We start from the raw sequence: 22,742 nt of genomic DNA on the forward strand, positions 1-22,742 counted from the left end.
CAGAGGTTGGGACAGATGAACACTTACAACACTGGAAAGTAGCATCTGTTTTCAATCAGACTTATCTATAGTATATCTGCCTCCACATCCTGGTATTTCCTTTCTCAAATCAGGCGGGCTAATTATACAGGGGAGGCTTTCTACCTCCGATGTACAGTGTGTATTTAGCAGCGAGGTTTGGTTAGACCACGTAAACCTTTTAGCACAATATTCACGATCTGAGTACTCTGGCTATTTTAACCAGGAGTATTTGAACTGAACATCTCTTCAAGAAAGGCTGGTGTTCAGTGTGCGTGTCCAGTGTATGTGCTGAAATGTAGACAGTTGAGCAACTTGCATATTGCAATGATTTACATACTGAATTTTATGGTGCATGAACCCATCAAGTAAAAAGACTTCAGCTGGATGGCATATCCTCCAAGTGATGTTTACTGCAAATACTTTGAAACAATGACACACTCACCAAACCCCCTTTTTTTAAAATATTTATTCAGAAGCCAAGTTATCTATAAAAATCTTAATACTAAAATGCTTTTACATAGAGATCGTGTCCATAAAACTTATTTTTTTTTAGTGTTTACACAAAAACTGAGACCATAGTCATACTTTACACATTTACAATAGGGTTTTTACTACATTTAAACACTTTGTTTCTTAGAATAACAGTTCCTTCCATTTCAACAAAAAAACTGAAAACAAAATAAAAACAAAAAAAAATCCAACAAGCTTAAAAAAAAAGCTCTCCAGGGTTTTCAGTTTCAAAATATTTTAATATCTAGTAAATAACTCTGTAATATTGTAGTTTTTTTTATTGTATAATTTTTTTAAAACTTCTCCTAGCCACTTGTAGGATTAAAACACTATTGAGCAAGTCTCGGACGGGCCTGCGTCTCACTTGCCCACTTATTTGCCATGATGCATCACAATTCCAGTCCCCAGAAGCTTTCACTTTACAAGCACAGAGAGAGAGAGAGAGAGGAAAGAACAGTGAAACCTCAGCCGTCAGTCAGCAAGTATTGCACTTGTGTCACTGGACTGAGCAGATAGGTAACAGAACGCCCAACAGATTGGTCCAAGGGTGACATCACAGAAAGTACCAGATGGAGTACAGCTGAACCTCCTTTTGTATTGGGGGATGGTGGGGTGGGTGGGGGGTGCGGGGAGAGTGGGGCTGGCACTCCCATTATACGCCACTGAAAAATTCTTGTCTTAAAATCTCACATACAAGGGCCATCCTAAATTCAACCCCTTTGTAAAAGGGCGAGGTCCCCAAGGTTCGGTCTCTGGCTTCATCGCTTGCGTTTCTTATTTCAAGTGACAGGAAATTTTGTGGCATACAAGCAAGAGATTCTGGCATACAAATAAGAGCCAATATAGACCAGCTCACGTGACAGCGGAAACTAAAATCCGCTTTTTTTTAGTACATATGTAGAGCAACTTTTCTTTTTGTTCGTAAGTTGTATCTTTAAAGGATGTGAACAGGCGCTTTTGTAACCATTCCGGTACGTCTTTCCTCTGGCTACCTGTGACATACCCACCTAACCGCTGTTTCAGAAATGCGCCAATATCTTTGCGAGCCAGAAATTCCTAACAAAATTACATCTTCCCCGTGAGCTGACCTTTGCAGGCGATGGGTCAATAATAATTTTACTGGGGCGAAATGCAGTTTTTAAAAAAAAACTTCCTGTCATTTGTCCTTGCATAAGAAAGTTTTTCATTCAGTACGTCTAAAAGAGCCCGGGGCGGTGTGTGGGGAATCTGGTTCTCTTTATCTTTCAGCTGTTGCTATGGAGTTTACAGATCCCACCCCCCCCCACCTCCCCACTCCATGTTTGACGAAATCACCCAGTTGATTGATGAGGTTGACCTATTAAAAATACGGGATATGTGATGGTGATGTCACACTGCACCAGTCTATATGTAAAAAGATCACTAAGTGAAAGTTCAAATGTCAAAGATTAGTCTCATATATATATATATAAAAAACAAAAGCATCCTGCAAGTTATCTTAAATACATTTTTTGATATATAAACAGGCAAACTCAAATAATCCGTCTGGAGGGCAGCCATGTTACATGAAACAAAAGGAAGATCATGCATAAGCCAGGTTGATTTTCCGTAGCATGGTACTGTTGGAGACTATGAGGAGTATGTATGGCTCTGCATGACACTCTCAACAAAGTGTTAAAAAGAAAAAAAAAATCCCCAAGAACTGAGATGCAGCAGTAATATGTGCTGTATATATATAAAAAACTTTTTACAACATATTAGTGTTTCAAAGCAACAAAACAAAATACTACATTGATAACCTATGCCAAGCAATAACAAACAACATGAACTCAAACTTTTAAACACCTTTTGTAAACTGTGGTTGTGATCTGTTTAAATGGAGACAGTGTCCCTTTTACGATAACTATGCAGGGTTACCGACAGGCTAGTGTGTGGTGCCAATCTACAACAAGGGTCAACTCAAACTTTTCCTTTCACACATTCTAATGCCTTAACATCACCATGAAACCACATGTGGAAAGGGATAGGAGGAGAAAGCAGTACAATATTAAACTGTGCACATGCTAAACGTTCCCAACCATTGTTCCACCTCTACACCCCAAAATCGGATGACATCTGCCCCTTTGCTTAAAATGTTGTGAGGTTTTTTTTTGCAGTTGGCATAAAAAAGCCCAAATAAAGGCTACAGCTAGCACCTTTCTAAAGTTAAGTCAATATTAACAAATAGTTTTTTGATCTCTCCAAAGCCACCATGGTATATTGCAAAATGTACACACAGATCCTCATGGGGAAATGTCTTGCTCCTCGAGATAGGCTGGCAATATTGTACCAGCACAGGAACTGATTCTGCAGCATTCACATGTTACTAATGTGATACCACGACAGTGCTGATCTTTACAGTTTAACTTTCACACGATTATTTCCAGTTTTTCAATAGGTTTTGATGACAGTGCAGTATCAAAATTGTTCTGTTAGTAGTCCATTTCTACTTGTTCTTATCATGATGGCATAGGTTTGCCTTACTTGCAGCTAATTAAAGATTAATCTGAGCACTCCCTTGTGGGGTTAACAAGGTAAGTTATGGGACCTTCAAAACTCTTAGCAATGAATTCACCTTCTCACATTCAGCCATCTTAACAGTTTTGATCTGTTTTTCCCACTTCCTGAATGCAGTTCCAGGAAGAAGTGGTAGAACAATTAATTCACATTAAACACGACAAATAGTTTTAACAGTAAATATAAATTACAAAAGGTAAAAAGGCTTTAAAGGGAACCCATTTCCTTGCGCTGATTGTCCTTTACTTAGGAGCTATTTCATCCATGATTGATCGTAATGCTGAAGTGCTAGTTTTTGTTTTTGTTTTAATTGTGAAGACAAATTGCTCTGACTACACTGGTGATAGGCTTGTCTCAACGGTGCTAAATATCAGTTACAAAGTGCTTTGGTTTTAAAAGCAGTGAAATATCTTTTTGCATCCCTTTGCTTTTATTTTGACCCAAATGTACCCAATATCCACTTTGGTGCACTTCAGTTTTAAGGATGATACTATGAGGAGTTGATTGAAAACAGTCACGAGGTGATTTAACGCCAGCGACAGGTAGGGTAAATACTAGATCAATGCCAGTGCAGAGTGTGTAAGACCATCAACAGCCTCAGTCCAGACTTTATAAATCAAATATCATTTCATATCTCCACTAAAGTTCTTTCAGTCCTGCACCTGAGGCTGCATTCATGATGAATGGACAGGGTATAACACCAAACTCATCCACAATGCTGCTGAGAGGCAGCCCTATGATCTAGTGCATGTGCGTTCTGACCTGCAGATCTAGGGAGTGGTGGCGCATAGATTCTCATCTGATGAGTTCCAATCCCATCAAGGGAAGTGCTGAGGAGAAGTGAAGCACATACCCCGGGACCAGGAAGTTTGCGTTTCGTTTCTCCTTTTGTGGGGCGTGGGGGTGAGTTAGTCAACATCACACACACGCCTCACTCAGCTGGTGTTTTAGGAAGATGGCAGATAGAGACGGAATTGGGGAACTATGGAGGCAGGAGGAGATAGTGTTGTCACGAGCTTGTAGATGTACAGATTTTCTGCACATTCATTTTCACTGAGTGTTAACAACTTGTGAAAACCCTAAATGTTTAGGGCAGCACGAGAGACCCACGTCTCAAACTCATCCCGACTGCTGAAAAGAACGTGTTTACATGAGGAGCTTTGTTTATTAGATCGAGGTGATGATTGAATTAATTCTGGAATGGTAGTTTGCAGCTGGCACCCATTACATAATAATTCACTAGAGTGAACAGTGAACCGCAGAAGCAGAGAGAATAATATCACTCCACTCAGTCAATCAGCTTCAGATTTTCCTGACCTATGTGATAATATCATGAGGGTTCTGAGAGAGGTTTTTGGATGGCTGCTTATTTACTTAATTAATAACTTATAATTGCCCAAACCTTTCCCTGTGGAAAGCTGGCCAGCACCATTTTCATGTCGAACACTCAAAGTGGCCAGTCACATCACAACAATCAGAAGAAGCCACAAATCACAGTCATCTTAAATAGTTAGGCCAGAATTCTCTGACCTCGCCTGCGACTGGGATTCTCCAGTCCCGCCGCTGTGAAGGGATCTGGCTGAGTGCCAAATTCTCCATTCTCGCTGGCAGTGCCCACTAGACTGAAGAATCCCAGCCTTAGTGTCTGTAATTATATTTTTCCTCTGAAAAGCGTTGAAGTATTTTGAAGTTATCACTAAATAGTCAAATATCGCCACCTAAAAACACACACAATAAAGATGGGATTGGAACAGGCTGTGGAGTGGGAAATGCTGCAGGTTGGGCAGAATGTGAAAGAGAAAGACAGGTTAATATGTGGAGAGGTGGGGGCTTCATCGTATCTTCAGGACTGAATACATTCCCTCCCCTACAAAAGGATTGCTTTTTGTTCTCTTTCTGATATGCTGGCTGTATATTTGCAGCACTATCTGTATTGATTTTAGCATTCCCTGCTTTCTGCTGGTTTGTGGTACAGACTTCCAAGTCTGCCTCTGTGCTCCCCAATACACGATTGCCTGTCCATTAAGGTGAATGGACAAAATCAGGCACAGGAATGCATAAGCCCCAACCACTGTCTTTGACAGCAGTGAAACTGTAGTTATGGAATAAACTGCAATTAAAAATAACTGACCTGTAGCCTGGTGAAAGTCAAGGTCAGCCCTCACTCAGTGACACCTTTATTCTCTTAATTATTACATTAGACCGTAAAGCATTAATAGAGAACTTAAATATGCTGATGTTTAATTAGTATTTGTCTATGGCCAAAGGTGTGCAGCTTAGGTGGGTTTGTCCATGCTAAATTGATCCTTTAGTGTTCAAAGATGTGTCGGTTAGGTGGATTAGATGTGGTAAGTGCATGGGGTTACGGGGATAGGGTGGGGTGGGGAGCATAGGTAAGATACTCTTTCAGCGAGTTGCTGCAGACTCGATGGACCGAATGGCCACCTTCTGCACTGTGGGGTTCCTGTGGTTCTTTGGTGACCTGTTGCCTTGAACAAAGCCCTCTTCCACAATACATAGTCTATAACTACCTCAGGGTTGTGACAGATTTTGATGGGTTTTACATTTCTAATTACCTTCAAAGATGAAATCAAGAAAACATGATCTTCACCACGAATAATGGAGTCTATTTGCAGTCTCCAAACCTTTGCTGTGAAGGGGAATCCAAAAAACTACCCCTGGAATAATCACAGATCACAACTCAACAGCCAGTAGTCTCAGAGGTTTTCAAAGCAGCGCAGTTTCTCTTTGCTGTCCATCCCAAACAATTGCTTAAATTCAAAACTAAAGGAATCTAGTATTGTTTGGTGTTGACATTTATGTTCTGTGCGATATAGTTTCAACAGTTTATCTTTTCAGTGACTGACTGGCAGAACTTCCTATCAATTCGAGCTAAGCAGAAATCGTTGTAAACTGGATAAATTGAATAGATTATTTCCGAAAAATAGAAATACCTTTTGCGGCCGGTACAGCGTAAATAGAGGCAGCCTTCAAGGGGTTCTGTTATCATTCACTGGTATGTTTTTAGTAAACCAATCAAGACTTCCACTTCCTGAATGTAGCAGGTTTCCACTGTTTACCGAAGAGGGGAGGTAACAGGTGTACTATGAGGGGATTTTCTCCAATGTGTTGAACCACCGTTATTTCGCAAAGGATTGCTTTTTCTATCAGTATTTGAAGCTTTCATACAAAGCCTGCATAAGCTGCTAAAAGGGAGACTGTCTCTTTAACATTTGTGCAACAGAGAGGGAACAAACATGGCTGACCATTCCCTAAATGTGTGCAGAATTCTGTACAATTTTCAGCAATAGGGATTATAATTCTCTTCACCAATCACTTTTCTTTTAAAAAAAGGGAACACTTAATCCGCAGAGTGAATCACTCAACAACTGTTCAGTTAGGAGGTTAGAATTAGTCTGACAGAATGATGCCACATACTGTCTTGTGTAAGAAAACAATCTTCTTCAAAGTCTTTTTATTTTCCCTTTCTTTTTTTTCTTCAGAAGTTCCAGCGAACACGCAGTCTCAGCTGAGCTGAGTAATGCACTGCATTAAAAAAAAAATCCTGGGTTTTTACAAAACTCTCCAGGAGAGAAAGTAACAACAAAATGTTAGACCTGATTCTGCTTTGCAAAGTGGAAAGCAGACAGAGGTACTGGGAGTGTATGGCTTGTATGATGCTCATTTTTCTTCTTTTTCCAATCTACGCACACATACATACACGCACGCACGCACACTCACACACGCACGCACACACAAATAAATTCCATGCTGTTTGACCCATGGTTGAAACCTGCTCTCATCAAGGTCTAGTTCCCATGTGTCCATTCCAGCTTCCTTGATTCTTTGAGGCCCAGCGCTCACCTCTAAGCCTCCACTGTTGCGAGGGCCTAGTTCTCTCGTGTGCAAATTCAGCCTGGTCGACCCACAGATGCCTAGAAGTCATGCGTTGAAATTCCAGCCCCTTTAGACGCCCTAAGGGTTCCACTTTGGTAAATCCAGTATAACTGATCCTCAGAAGACTCAGTTCTTACGCATCCAAAAACCATGCTGCTTAATTATTATGTATCCAGAAACCATTTTGCCGATCAGTTAAGGGATTGCTGTGAATGATTCCAGGACTAGGTATGAGCCTCAAGGCATTGATAACAAATTTCCAGCTCCAGTCCATCTTGCATCATTTTAAAAGTTCATTAGGTGAGTTAGTTTTTTTTTTAGAAACAGAAATGGTTTCGCAATCCCTGTTAGTGTGGTGCAAATCCAGGCTATATATTAATCATACATTTAGTCTTAACAGAGACTGGGCACTCCATCTGCATTGAGGATTCTTCCTATTGTAGGGTCGTAGGTTCCTGCCAGGTAGTACAAGTCCTGGCTGTCTTGGTACTTCTTGGTTTTTATCATTTGTTCATACTGCTCCAGACTGACCACCTGACACTTGTGGGAGATAGTCTGTACATCGTTCTCATCTTCGTGACAAGATTGGTACAATGCTTTCTAGAACAGCAAGGGAAATTCTTATTAGAACACAAGCTGAGGTTTACATTGCAGCAAACTATAACGTGAATAATGTTGAATAATAAATAAATCATAATAAAGAATAGTACGGTGGCACAGTGGTTAGCACTGCTGCCTCACAGCTCTTGGGACCCGGGTTCGATTCCCGGTTTGGGTCACTGTCTGTGTGGAGTCTGCACATTCTCCCCATGACTGTGTGCGTTTCCTCCGGGTGCTCCAGTTTCCTCCCACAGTCCAAAAGACACTGCATTGGCCATGCAAAATTCTCCCTCAATGTACCCGAAAAGAGGCGCCGGAATATGGTGACTACAGGATTTTCACAGTAATTTCACTGCAAGTGTTAATGTAAACTGACCTGTGACACTAATAAATAAACTTTAAAAAACTTTAAATACTATAGAATCAAATACAAGTCCTCATGACTTGTGTCTACACAAAAATAAAGTGAAAATCAAACCAGAATGTTATGTTTGGGAGATGACCACACATTGTAGCTTTAATATTCAGTAAGATGTGCAGGCCACACTAAATTGGCCCTGAGACTGAAATTTCATCCTACCACCTGCCATGAGAATCGTAGCAAGGCAAAGGGAAGGGACAGACCATGGATCTGCCTGTTGACCTTGGGCAGGACTTTAAGGTTTCGGGACAAGCGAGGCCATAAAATCGTGCCCTTAGTGTTAGGGGAATTAGCAGGTAAGTATGTGGGATTACGGGGATGGGGTGTGGGTGGGATTGTTGTCAGTGCAGCCTCGATGGGCTGAATGGCCTCCTTCTGCACAGTAGGAATTCTATGATTTTAGTTAGCTCTCCCAGGTCAACAAAGTTGATGGAACAAAGAAAGAAATGTGTTCTCATGTAGCTATAGTACTGCAAAGAATTGGAAAATCAGAATATTGTATTTAGGTGGAAGCGGGCAGCAACTTGCATTTGCTTTAGTGTTCTGTGCATAAGTAAAAAAATGCACCAAACCGACGGATTCAAGACTTTAACCTTGGCTGAGAATTTCCAGTCCTTTCCAGGATCTTCCAGTCCCACCAAAGGTGATCCCACAGTGGGTTCCCTGCAGTGCAGCAGGCAAGCCAAAACAAATGGCCAATAGTGCATTGCTGCCACTGCCAGAGACACACTGGAGGGGTGGGGATTGGCGGGGAGCGGGGGGGGGCAGTGGGGTGGGGTGGTGTAAAGGCAGTATGCCCTGACCCTTGGGTTTTTAGAAAGGAAGCCAATTCTCACAATGATTGGCCCAATCTGACCGTTACGATATTCAGTCTCACCTTGCCATCGTTGCATTTTTTGCCCAGTTTTGTCTCCTCCGGATGATAAAACCATTTCACTTTAACCACCATGTTGCTCCCCCAAGATTCCCACATGCTTTCGATCCGGCCAATGTACGGCAGATTTGGGCGCCCAACGGAGAGGAACACAGCGCAATCGCCAACGCAAATGGTCTCCCTCCCTCTCACAACGGCTTTGTAGTAAAGTTTCTTCGCTTTCCCCTTCATCCCTCGTCTCTGTGGAGAACAACCAGGCTTGGTTAAGAAATAAGGACAGGAAACGCTGGAAACACTCAGCTGGTCAGGCAGCATCTGTGGATCAAGAAAGGTCATGGCCTTGTTCATCGTATTCAAGCGCTGCAGAACTACATTGTCACCTGTCCCTTTTGTTCTGCATTTTCGCCCCTTGTTTTTTCCTAAAGCTCCCTTATTCATTTCTTTGTTACCCCTTAATACTTGACTTAAACATGCCCATGATTGGTCTCCCATATTCTGCCCTATATAAACCTGTGGTGATCTAAAACATTGCTGCCTGTTGCCTCAACTCGCACCAAGTCCAGCTCTTCTGTGCTCACTGACCAATATTAACGTCCAGTCAAGCAACATATTGACTTTAAAATTCTCCTGCAATCCTTGGAGAGGGAGATGAAGTGGAAATAAGTGCATCTATGGGGTTCAGTTAATTTTAATAGAACCCTAACAGTACAGAAGGAGGCCATTCAGCCCATCAGATCTGTACTGGTCATAATCCCACACAGGCCCTACTTCCGTAAGCCTCATTCACCCTGCTAATCCCCCTGACACTAGGGTCAATTTAGCATGGCCAATCAACCTGACCCACACATCTTTGGAATGTGGGAGGAAAACCAGAGCACCCAGAGGAAACCCATGCAGACATGGGGAGAATGTGCAAACTCCACGCAGACAGTGACCCGAGGCTGGATTTGAGCCTGGGTCACCGGAGCTGTGAGGCAGCAGTGCTAACCACTGTGCTGCCGTGCCGTTCTGCTTGACTACTGGCTCACCTCAGAATGACATCATCGATAAACCTGTTCCTGATCAGTATGTCCTCCTGCTTGCAGGGTACACAGAGATCGGCCTGAGAAGAAAAGGCTTGGGTCTTGCTCTTTGCATCTATAGGACTGACACCCAATATACCTCTTGGCCCTGCGGAGGAGTGGGATTAGCGGCAGCATTATAAATGTCGCTGAGGCCTACCTGAGTTGGCTTCCCGGACCATTTCCACAGCTGTCGTGCTGGGAGAAAGGAGGAGATTTTGGGGCGATTTTCCACAGATGGCAACCTCTGTCTCTTTGATAACTCCTTGGCCTTTTGAAGTCGGAATTCCTCCTGCCTCTTTAACTTGATCTTATTAATAGGCATCACGGACTTGACGGAAAAGGAGGGCGATGACATTTTTGGCTCGGCTTGTCGTGGGTCTGAGGGGGTCAGCATTGCGGGCACGGGGTGCGTCATACAAGTTTGAAGCAAGACCGTGGAGTCATCATCAGAGCTGTACGACGAGTCGTCGTTGTCTGACGAACACAAGCTGGAAGTGGAGGTAGAACCAGATGTTGAAGATGATGAAGATGCAGAAGATGAAGAAGAGACAGACAGCCTAGACATGAATCTCGATGTGACACTCTGCCGCAGGTTTCTATTTACATCCTCGTCCTCAGAGTACGAACTGTGACTGTCACTGTCACAATCCATGCCAAACTCTGACTGACCGGCGTACTCATTCATTGCTAAGCTCATCGGAAGGTTCTGAAGTTGAGCGTGTTTTCCTTTTAGAAGCTCTATCCTTCCATTTCGCTCTTTGCTTAGCTGGGAGTAGCCGGCAGCAACTTTCCCTCCAAATTCCTTCTCGCTCATGAGCAAGGCTTTCCCATTTTTAGTTTTTGGAGATGTCACACCTTCGTGATCTAATTTCACGAGATATTCCGTCCCTGCTTTTCTCTTCCCACCTTTCGGAACTGCGACGTCCATTTTTTCCACCCTCCGATACCTGAGGGCCTTAGGGTTTGACGTGAGGCTTGAACTGCTTCCAAAGGCTGCAAAGGTATTGGCGATGCTGCTGAAGGAGTCAACTTCGAAGCCACCACTGAACACAGGAGGAGGAAGGCCTTGCACCGGAAGGAATCGCTCTTTGCCCTTCAACCTCTTTGTGCTTCCGTTGAACTGGAAGAGGTTCTCTAAAGCAGCACTGCTCTCGTTGGAGTTCCTCTTCTTTCTCTGGACGATTTCCGGCCAATTTATCAGTGCATCGGTCTTTTTACTGAGCATGTGTCCCGCTCTCAGCAATGTCGACACCTCAGAGTTTAAAACTCCTTTTCCTTTTTTTTCCAAAAAGAAAGCAAACAATTAGTCTTGTATAATTTCCATTGAGAATCAGATCATTTTACTGCAAAGTGATCAATCATCCCTCTACACAAATTAGAATAGTACAAATCTATAGATAGATACATTACCTGTTCTTTATAAAGTATCACCGCACATTCATGATCCTTTATACTATTAATCCTGAAATTATTTATAGATCTTATGTTTTCTGATAAATAGGCCTTGCTACAGTCTACAAACCCCATTTTCTACTGATCTGTTGTAAGATAAAATCTGAAAATTAACATTGTGGTCACAGTGTGATAAATATTTTAAAATGTTAATTTTAACACTTATTCTGAGGGCTGGGAACTGGTTCACTAGTTTTTTGGTTGGAAATGGGCAATTGTCCCCTTGGCACTTGACATATGTTAGGCTTAAGGCTTTCCAACCAACAGTTGCAAAAATAAATGGGGCCTAATGGCTAGCAGCAGCAAATTGTCTATGGGGGCTCAGAACCATAGAATCCCTACACTGTAGAAAGAGGCCATCTGGCCCATTGAATCTTCACTGACTCTCCGAAAGAGCATCCCACACAGGCTCTCTCCTCCGCCCTATCCTCCTAACAGTGCAGATTTTACCATGGATAATTCCCCTAACCTACACAACATTGGGCACTGAGGTACAATTTAACATGGCCAATCCACCTAACCTACACATCTTTGGATTGTGAAGGAAACCCATGCAGACATGGGAAGAACGTACAAACTCCACACAGACAGTCACCCAAGGCCAGAAGTGAGCCCGAGTCCCTGTTACTTTGAGGCAACAGTGCCATCCTATTTGTACGTGTTCAGACCATGGATAAGATAGCATCCCCTAGATAGTCAATATACATTAATGAGCACAAAAGTCTCAAATGTTTCTCAGCTATTTGCTACTGAAGGACTCTGGTCCATTTCTCTCAGCATAGCACATGGTGGTTTTAGTCCTAAGATGTGGGTGAGCCTAAACGGGACACAGGAATATCCCATTTTAAGAAGGAGATACCTTCCTGGGAACCATTACTTAAATCAAAACTACTTATATCAAAGCAAGCTGAACGTATGTAATATCAGGAGAAGCGCTAACAACTCAAGACTTTTGGCACCAATATGTTATCATAAACATGAAATAAACAAAACATAAATGTAAATAAATCCATGTTCCCAGTGATGTGGCAAAGAACCAAAGGCGGCAGCTTTTGGTTTCCCTGATTGCTCCAAAATAAAGCTACAAAATATATCCCCGAGATATTGTCGGGCAAACCTTTGCAAGGTCAATTTCGCTTAATAGTGACTCATGTAAATTCGTTTCACCCTTTGAAATGACCAGCTTGCCTGTGCTCATTGCCCTCCTGGTCACACAGCAACACCATACCTGACACAGCTGTCAGAATGTTACCGCCCCGCCCGCCACAGGCATCGGAACGGGTGACGGACGGACAATGGGAAGGTCCGTTTATCTCGGGCAAGAGTTTACGGTTTTGGCACGAGCAAGGCTGGAAAACCCTGCCCAGCATGTTCCAGGATGGATGGGTGGGGGGTGGGGGGCAAGTACTAAAACCTAAGTCAGAATGTTCTGGAATATGGGGCTACAGCCCTTCTATTTGTTAACCCACTCAATAACTATGCAGACAGTTATAAACAATCGCTTGCACCAAACTCCAAACTACCTCATAACAGGGTAGCATTTGAAATGAATTAATGGGTGTTAACTTTTCAACTACTTAAAGACAAAATTACGCTGTCGAGGACTATTGAAGCAATTGTATTTGTTATATGACAGCAATAGTGAGGTGGTCATTTCCCATCTGTTTGTGATATAATTTGGCCCATACACACAGACATGTGTAAACATGTTTAACTCGGGCACTGTTAAGAACTGATGCTCTTGCTCATTATAATCCAAAGGCGGGAGTGAGAACATCTCCAACCTGACAAATTGTTAAACCAACTGTGGATGGGAAGCTAGAGACGCAGAGGACTACGAGTTAAAATTAGTTAAAATTGCCAATGTTAGTCATCCACCCTGGGCTGGCAGGTTTGGAATTTCAAATGCTGTCCCAAGCGGGGAAAAAAAGCCACCTTACCAAAAAACTGGTGGGGTCCTTTTAAACATATAGATGCCATTTCCAGTGAAGACATCAGGACTGGGCTGGAACTTCAACTCGGGGAGTCAGGGGGCTGGGGGTTGATAGTGATTAAGTGGGATGCTGCCATAATTTGTTGTCAGGCTATCCCAGTGCAGACTCGAAGGGCTGAATGGCCTCCTTTTGCACTGTAGGATTCTATGATTCTATCCCTGAAGTTAAGGGGATCAGGGTTAGAAGGGACCCAAAAATGTAACTTCTAAAAAAAAGATTACCTTTCTTGTAGGGTCCAGTAAGAAGCCTCACAAAACCAGATTAAAGTCCACCAGGTTTATTTGTGGAATACCACTCACCTGAGGAAGGAGCAGCGCTCTGAAAGCTCGTGATACCAAATAAATCTGTTAGACTTTAACCTGGTGTTGTGAGACTTCTTACTGTGCCCACCCCAGTCCAACGCTGGTATCTCCACATCTTAAAGTTTATTTATTAGTCACAAGCAAGGCTTACATTAACACTGCAATGAAGTTACTGTGAAATTCCCCTAGTCACCGCACTTTGGCGCCTGTTCAGTTCAATGCACCTTAACCAGCACGTCTTTCAGACTGTGGGAGGAAACCGGAGCACCTGGAGGAAACCCATGCAGATAACAGGAAAATGTGCAAACTCCACACAAACAGTGGCCCAAGCCAGGAATTGAACCTAGGTCCCTGGCACTGTGAGACATCAGTGCTAACCACTGTGCCACCTGGATGGGCATGATTGCTTTCCTCAGCCTCAACAGGAAATTTTCTGATTTCCCTGCTGGCTGCAGGATGGTCTGGTACCAATCTTACCATTCACCTACTGTTGGCAGGTGGACAGGTCCATACACCTCCCAACTTTGTGCTGCTTGCCAGCACCTTCCCAACCGGACTCGTCGACAGAAGGAAGTAAAATACTCCAGGCCTTATTCCTGGAGCAGTGGGGTGAGCTTCCTGCTGCCATTGTTGCCAAACTGCAGAATTTGAGCCCAGAATAAAAACCGGGGCCTGTTGGCCACTGCTGGATCCTAAGGAGGCAGTCACAGAGAGTTTGTAACATGGAGACTATAACATGGCATGATGTGCCACTGAGTAACTGGCAGCACTGCATGCGTCTGTCCTGGAAGGAAAGTGAAGCGGATCTTTTGTTTGTATCGCCGGATTTGTTAGCTTTGATTTTTATTCTGCATTTAACTTGGTTAAAAAGAGAAAAATAAAATAAAAAGGGGGCATATCCTGAAACAGGATAGGACATGCAGGCTTGACGTGAATCACAATGGGAGGGAAGTACTAAACAATTGCCATGGGATCTCAACATTGTGTTACAATGCACATACCGAGCACAGCTGTGCTTTGCAACTGTCTGTTTTTCGTGATGTCATTAGTCTATTGTCCACCATCGTTTACTGGCTCGCATCAATTGATGAACAACAGTGGGAACTATCTTTCATTTATAATCGCACGTCGGCCAACTGAATGCTGCATTTAATAGTTATAAGATCCCTTTATCCATCCAATTATATTTGTTTGCCTACATGGAAACTGAAAGTGCGTTTAATATTGAGCTGTCCTTTCATCTGCATTTTACAGGCAGAACAGCTACTGTCTCTTTGTTGCTCTCAGACAGTTTGGCCTGAAGGAGTGAGTGTAGGAGTGGCTAGTCCCCCTTTCTGCCGCACACTCAGGCCAACTTCCTCTTACAACCTTGACTTAATTTACATTTATTGCAGTTGTTTGACTGCTGAAATGGCTTCGCTGTATACACACAGTCATACTGAAGCTTCGCAGAGCTCTTCTGTATAAACTGAACACTATCTGCTGTGCCGGCCAACGCAGTGAAGTGAATCATGCACGCTGCCAGAAGAAGATTTGTTACTTCCTTCCCCACAATGATTTTGTCAGGTTTGTTGTCCGATTCGATTCCACACCATTGTACAAACCCCAGCACAGTTCCAGCTCTTTGTTTATGCACTATACTAGTTCCGCTGTGATCTGACTTGTGCTGGCCCAGTGACAGCTTTCCAAAATTTAAGAAGCAGCCAAGTTTACGTGTTGCTCAGTGCATTTCTAAATAGCACCTTTCCCTGCAGGAGAAAATGGTTTCGCTGTGGACTAATCTCTTTTCGATCTGCTGTTATCACAGGCAATATTGTAGACTGTGTATTATTGCATATTGTCACCTCCTTAATTGACGGACAAAGTTAAATATTAGCAGGCAGGTGTGGTTGGACTTTCAAATGAATCCAGCTTTTTTGAACAAACGTATCTAACCGATTGAGGATTTGGGTTATATTTAGTTGTATGATGCTTCCTCCTTCAGAGGAATGGGTGGTGCAGTAGATCAGACACAGGTGTTTTACCTGAGGCAGCCAGGTTCAAATGCTGGCTGGAATGATAAGATGAAAATCTCCTCTGACTGATTGTTGTAAAGAGTGCTACATGAAACTTTGGGGTAGTTTCAGGCTAGTTCTGAGAGGTGAAGGGCCTGCAGCACACTCCTGTTCCTAATCTGGCAATCCCACACAGATGCAGGGAACGGAAGTCTTCTGTTGACGTTCCGGGTGAGGCAAGGGAAACTCAACACTGCATCAGAACGGCTTGATTTGGGAATGCTTCATTCTGACAGTTTGTGCCAGAAATAGGAGAATGCCTCGTGATAACATTTCTCCCCTGCAATGGTGCAGATAGTACTGTACGCACCCCTGTAAAATCCAGCTCAAAGTCAAACCTATTATTTTTGGCCAAAAATAGCTCATGCCATGCTCCTGCTGCAGCAACGTTGGAGAATTTGGCACTCGACCAAATCTCCGTTCACTGTGGCAGGATGGGAAAATCCCATCATTCTGGCCTTTGTGTAAAAGCCGATTCTAGCTTTTCAGGGATCAAAGCTCAAAGATTCCACAAAAAAGGGTTGGGATTCCTCGGTCTCGCCACTGCTGCCAGTGAGGATGGAGAATGTGCCGCTTAGCCAAACCTCCATTCACTGCAGCGGGACTGGAAAATCCCAGCTGTAGGCGAGGTCGGAGAAGTCCGGCCAAGATATAATGCTGCAGATGTTAATGATTTCATTTCATTGTAAATGTAAACACTAAAGCAAATTATTACTGGTCAGTAAATGGGTGAAACGTTTCTACATTTAACTTTTGTTCTAATTTATTTGAATTATTAAATTAATCAGATTAATAAAGACAATTAATGTAAATTATTTAGTGTTGTTAGTTTTTACCTTATTCCATTACAATGGTACTCTTTCTGCTCAAGTCAAACACACGTTAACCCCTTGAAAACATTATTTGTCAAAGTCAATCCTATGATTTTCATCTCAAAGAACTGATCTCAAACAGTTGGTCTTTACACAAGAATATACTGTAATTGAGTTTTAAGTTTAAGTTTACTTTATTAGTGTCAAAAGTAGGCTTACGTTAACACTGCAATGAAGCTACTGTGAAAATCCCCTAGTTGCCACACTCTAGCGCCCATTCGGGTACACCGAGAGAGAATTTAGCATGGCCAATGCACCTAACCAGCATGTCTTTCAGAATGTGGGAGGAAACCGGAGCACCTGGAGGAAACCCATGCAGACATGTAGAGAACATGCAGACTCCACACAGACAGTGATCCAAATCGGGAAACAAACCTGGAATTTGCTCTGTTAGTTTCCTTTAACCAGCAATATTACCAATTGGTGCTCTCTGCATCGGATTCTTATCTACTAGAATTGTTGACACTAAGAATCTCTTGACATTCCATTCTTACAGAAATAATATCCTCGAGAATAATTTGTTGCTTGGTTGTCGCCAAGCTTAAGAACTGGTCCACAAATTCTGCAATTTGTCTCCTAGTCTTAAAGAAGCCACAGGGGAGCATTTCCACACCCATTCATTTTTGGTTGCTCTAACAAAGTGGGGCGGAGGGGGGGGCAGCAGAAAATCTCGCCAGGGATCCAAATCACATTTCATACTGACATAAAAGTGGGACGTGATTGTCCCTGCCAGTGACATCACGGGAATCCTGATGTTTAATGACAGGAACGTCATTATAATACATTTACATATCATCACCCAGCCTCTATGCCTGAATCATCCCAACCGCTACCCACTCCTGTAAGAAAATCCATTCATGCTGGCATGAGGGCAAACTGGCATGCATTATGACTGATCTCCCATGGCGTGCACCTGACGGGCAGACTTCTCAGGTGAGTACATCGTTCATGGGGCAAGAGGGTCATGCCTAGGCATTGCCATCTGGCATTGGCCAGGGACTACCCCCCCCAGGTACTACCCAGGCCAGGCAGTGCCAGGTGCAGTTCTCAGCCAGTGCCAGGGGGCATTGTGGTTGGAGGATCCCCGGTGAACTTTTGTGTACCAGGCAGCCTTTAAAAATGGCACCGTGAAGTTTATAAACGAAGTTACTGGCGAGACAGGGTGGGTTCCCGCTAGCGTGGCACTGTGGGACCTACCCCGGAGGGTTTTTTTCAATGTTCCCAACAACACAGCGGAGGAAGCTGCCCAACACCACTCTTCCTGCCCGCTGTCACACTCTGCCTAATACAGGGAAACATCTGTCCTATGTCACAGCAAATCAATGGCCAGGATCTTTTGTTAAGATTACGCTGTTTGTTTGCTGCAATGCATTAAGAAATGGTGCTGATGAGACAAGTTCCTGACAGTCCATGATGTAGGGAAATTACACAAATCCCATTGAAAATAGCGTGCAGTGGTTATAGAACCTATTTACAGTCTTACAGTGAGATAGACGCTGAGCAAAAATAAACCCACCAGCTTTTCCTTTCACTGAAGCCTTCTTGGCAGAATTTTTGCTCGATTCGGAGGCTTTTTTTCCATCCAGTGTATTATTCTGGCTGCTTTCTGCATCTTCTCGCTTCTCACTGGGCAATCTCCGAACTCGAAGTCTCCCATTGGATACCAACAGTGCAGGGGAAGGTTCGGTACCTGTAGAAGAAAGATATATATTGAAATGTGCCCTTCTTAAGTTTTTTTTTAATTGCTGCTGTAGGTGCTTCTACAGTTGTACTGCCTGGAGTACCTAAGTTCCTGGAGATCCAAATTTAAGATCAGTGTAATTTAAAGAAATGTAGGCTTCATTTTCATCTAAAAAGAACTCAAGTTGCATCTTCTAAATAAATGATATTCCTTTACAAACTTGCCCAATAGCTCTTGGAAACATCAATTAACTCATTCAAGCCAACATGGTACCTCCTGAACACCCATTAGCCTAAACCAACCTGGCACCCAAACTAACCCTGGGCATTTCAACCTAGCAGCCCAATCTAATTCAATATCCAAACTAATCTTGGAAATCCAGTGCCAAACAAGCTGAACACCTCAATCCAATCTAGAATTCTATTTTTTTTATTTGTGGGACATGGGCATCGCTGATTGGCCAGTATTTATTGCCCATCCCTAGTTGACCTTGTTCAGAGAACAGTTAAGAGTCAATCACATTGCTGTGACTCTGGAGTCACATGTAGACCAGGCCAGGTAAGGACAGCAGATTTCTTTCCCTAAAGAACATTAGTAAACCAGATGGGTATTTCTGACAATTGACAATGATTTTGTGGTCATCGGTAGATTCTTAATTCCAAATTTCTTTAATTGAATTCAAATTCCACCAGCAGCCATGGTGGAATTCGAATCCGGGTCTCCAGAACGTTAGCTGAGTTTCTGGATTTAATAGTCTAGCGGTAATACCAGTAGGCCAACAGCTCCCTAGACAAACATTCAGAAACTGACAACTGACCCATAAGCACAAATAATGTATACAGATTGATGGCTCCCAGATTCAGCTATTGATCTATGTTGCCCAAGTGCCAGTAGAAGTTGGCCTTAGGTTTCCTCGGTGCCCCAAAGTTAAATCAGGCATGTTTCCTGTGCCTCATCACTATCTACTGTAGCCTTTTGGGAAACATGAGCACGAGGGTAGCACTGAACTTTGCAATAATGCAGTTCAAGGTTAATTAGTCTGTTGATATGCATGGCGTGGACTCCACTGACCATATGAGTAAATCACCTGCAGATGTCCCAGCACCCCATGGAACACTACTGCAGCAAAAAAACTAATGCTTTGGGGAGGAAGAGAGATGGGGAATAAAGAAAACTAGAAAAGAAATTCAGATTCGGGTCATTAAAGAGGATTAATTTTACAACTTTATTACCTAATGTGCATTATCGTAATATTTTAATATCAGTGCTGTACTCCTCAGTATATTAAACAATGCACTAAGCAAACATGATTTGAAGAGCTCATAAGTGCATGATACATTTTTATATCCTCTAAATAATGGATTTTTTTTCAATATTTCAACAAGCAAGAATAATTAAGTCACTGGGGAGTGAGAAACAGGTGATCTTTTGCTCGGTTGATTGAGCCATAAAACTCTTACACACACACACACACTTGGAACAGTCATGACTTATGGTTCTTCATAATTATAAGAGTCTCCCATTCACTTCTTGCATGCAAGATACCGTCTACATGTGCACTTGGAGATGGTATTTCTTAAATCTTTAAAATTCAGTGGGTGTCTTTCATAGATATGGGAAAGGCACAACATGATGGTTGAGAGATTTTTTAAAAAAACATCACTGTTCCCAAGCTAAATAAATTGGGTGACTCCCAGATTCAGTTCTGAGCTATTGGCATCAGCCTGGCTGATGGTAGTTGTACTAGAATTAATGGTGCCCCCACCCCCCCGAGTTCAAGGTACAGGTTGATTGGGTTCCTGTTTATAGTCACTGCTGGGACTGCACCGTAGGATGGCACGGTGGCACAGTGTTTAGCACTGCTGCCTCACAGTGCCAGAAATCCGGGTTTGATTCCCAGCTTGGGTCGCTGTCTGTGTGGAACCTGCACATTCTCCCCATGTCTGAGTGGGTTTCCTCCGGGTGCTCCGGTTTTCTCCCACAGTCTGAAAGTCGTGCTGGTTAGGTGCACTGACCATGTTAAATTCTCCCTCAGTGTACCCGAATAGGAGCCAGAGTGTGACGACTAGGGGATTTTCACAGTAACTTCCTTGCAGTGTTAATGTAAGCCTACTTGTAAATAAAGAAAAGGCTTCCCCCTTGAGATTCCCCAACCTTGCATGTAAAGATTGTGTGATCACAATGCAGTCTTGTTCCCTAGGTTTACTCACACTGGATTTTATAATCTGGAGGGAGGAGACGGATATTTGACAGAGAAATTCGTCCCACGTCACCATCATCAAATTCCACGGTGACACAATCATCTCCATTCTCCTCTTCTTCCTCCTCACTGGTACTGCCTGCTGGTCAAGATAAAAGCACAGGAGAAGCTCTGATTACAGAGAGGAAACAGGTAACAAGAGATGACCACTTCCAGCATTTAATATTGTCTCTCGTTGTTTCTGGTAAATTAAAATGACAGACAGCATTTAAGGCAAATAGTAACATTCACCACTATCACACCATTGACACAAGTATTTACCTTATCTAAGCCATGATGTGAAGATGCCGGCGTTGGACTGGAGTGGGCACAGTAAGAAGTCTCACAATACTAAGCTAATTTGGTTTATTTGGTATCAGAGCGCTGCTGCTTCATCAGGTGAGTAGAGAGTTGGGATCATAAATCCAACTTGATAACCTGTAAAGACTCGCATTCCAACCATTATCGTGCAACTGAGTCTCTATCTATGTATGCCCTGTTTGTGAACCCAACTCTCCACTCATCTGATGAAGGAGCAATGCTCCGAAAGCTTGTGATACCAAATAAACCTGTTGGACTTTAACCTGGTGTTGAAAGATTTCTTACTGTGCTTATCAGAGCATCCATTTATTAAAATGAGTCACGATACAATCACTGTGAATTCCAGTATAAGAGTCCATTAACTGTGTACATATTCATATTCAGCCTCGTACAATGTGTAGTGTTGAGACTAACAAGTTATTTATAGCAAGAAAAATTAAACCAGTCTTTGTTTAGTCAGGAAGAAAGTGTCGTAAGTAACAAACTGCTGACACATCATCAACAGTTTCCTCATAACATTTATCTTTAATTTGAATGCACATATTTATAATTCCAACTTATAGAGCAGGGTAATACCAAAACTGCACTAATCCTCAACACTAGCAGGAGGAGAGGGAAATAGATGTCCCCTACGGACAATGCATTCAACAGACTCGTTATTCTGCGTCTAAAAAAAACTTCCCTATTTCACTTCATGAAGTACACAGAAGATATTTTCTTCCCCCCTCTACCCCATCTTTGCCCCCAGCACAACCCAGCCCCCCATCATAACTGAAAGGGCGGAGTGATGGGCAGATTATTCCTGTTTATTTAATAGGTTCCCTTTCTATCTATATCTATACATCTCTCTCATACGTCTGCTACAATGTGTTTATTTGTTATGGCAAGATTTGGCCCATCTTAGAGACACTCCCTTGGTCACTACTTATCCCTTAACCAGTGTCACTAAAACAGATTATCTGGCCATCATCAAGTTGCAGTTTGAGGGACTTTACTATGTACAAATTGACTGCTGAGTTTTCTAACTTCCCACAGTGACTAGAATTCAAAAGTACTTAATTGGCTACGACATGCTTTGGGACATCCCGACGTTGCAATCTAAAGGCAATACTTAAATATTTAAGCCTTTCTTTTTTCCCCAAAATCTCAGCGCGTAGGATGGCTGATTCAGCAGAAGGAATGAAGCATTTGAGTAAACGGACAATATATTCAGTTGGGAACGCTGAGTTTAGTGACAGACTGGTATTGTGCACATTTACAAGTGATGGTGGTATTTCCTCCAACACAACTGGAATTAAAGCAATATTCAAAGGAATAATGAAGTATTCAGTCAGTGCAGATATAACATTTTTTGACCATGGACAGCAGTCACTATTGATTGGTGATAAAAATTTCATTAAATCCCTAAATATAACTGGATTGATCTCTTATTGGCTTTTGGTCACATGGCTCCAATTATATGCAGTTCTGATTAGAAGTGACATTTTCAAATTATTGCGTGTGAAGTGAATGCATTGACTATAGATTTGAGTTTATTTTTAACCTGTTGCAGCTAAGTCACCAGGTAAGAATCCACTTCGATCAATTCCTCTGGGTTTCCGCAATGTTGTCAGTTAATTCCTTCTGTGATCCTTTCCTGTGCGGAATTACCTTCGTCAAACTGAAAATTACTCAAGAACTATCCTGTATTGCAAAGCTTGGTCTGAATAAGAAATATTCAACCTCACCTTTAACTTTAACTGTTAAAAAAAAAATTGCCAATCTGAAACTTATAGTCAAATCGTTAATGAGTGGAATGGTTCTAATAACTCTTGTCTAGACTTCACTTGATTGAATGAGGTTAATGGCCAAATTTTAGGCACTTTTTAGCCTGAATGTCCCCAATTTCACCAACACTGGAGCATC

The 22,742-nt window shown here is 42.6% G+C and overlaps 1 protein-coding gene across 4 annotated transcripts in view; it reads right to left on the reverse strand.

Annotated features, from left to right (window-relative positions):
* Positions 1–478: 478 nt before the first annotated feature.
* Positions 479–22,742, reverse strand: part of bahcc1b (BAH domain and coiled-coil containing 1b) — a 278,363-nt gene continuing 256,099 nt past the window's right edge. For 3 of the 4 annotated variants that reach the window (XM_080209603.1, XM_080209605.1, XM_080209602.1), the window contains 5 exons: positions 20,488–20,619; positions 18,113–18,286; positions 10,080–11,197; positions 8,862–9,098; positions 479–7,563 (listed from right to left, as the gene is read on the reverse strand). In XM_080209603.1, the coding sequence (XP_080065729.1) occupies positions 7,357–7,563; positions 8,862–9,098; positions 10,080–11,197; positions 18,113–18,286; positions 20,488–20,619 (1,868 nt within the window). In that variant the 3' untranslated portion in view covers positions 479–7,356. The remainder of the gene's footprint in view (positions 7,564–8,861; positions 9,099–10,079; positions 11,198–18,112; positions 18,287–20,487; positions 20,620–22,742) is intronic. The other variant, XM_080209604.1, reaches the window with a different exon arrangement.

The sequence above is a fragment of the Carcharhinus amblyrhynchos genome, chromosome 21, assembly GCF_965287045.1.
Source record: "Carcharhinus amblyrhynchos chromosome 21, sCarAmb.v2.hapA, whole genome shotgun sequence".
Classification (NCBI taxonomy): domain Eukaryota; kingdom Metazoa; phylum Chordata; class Chondrichthyes; order Carcharhiniformes; family Carcharhinidae; genus Carcharhinus; species Carcharhinus amblyrhynchos.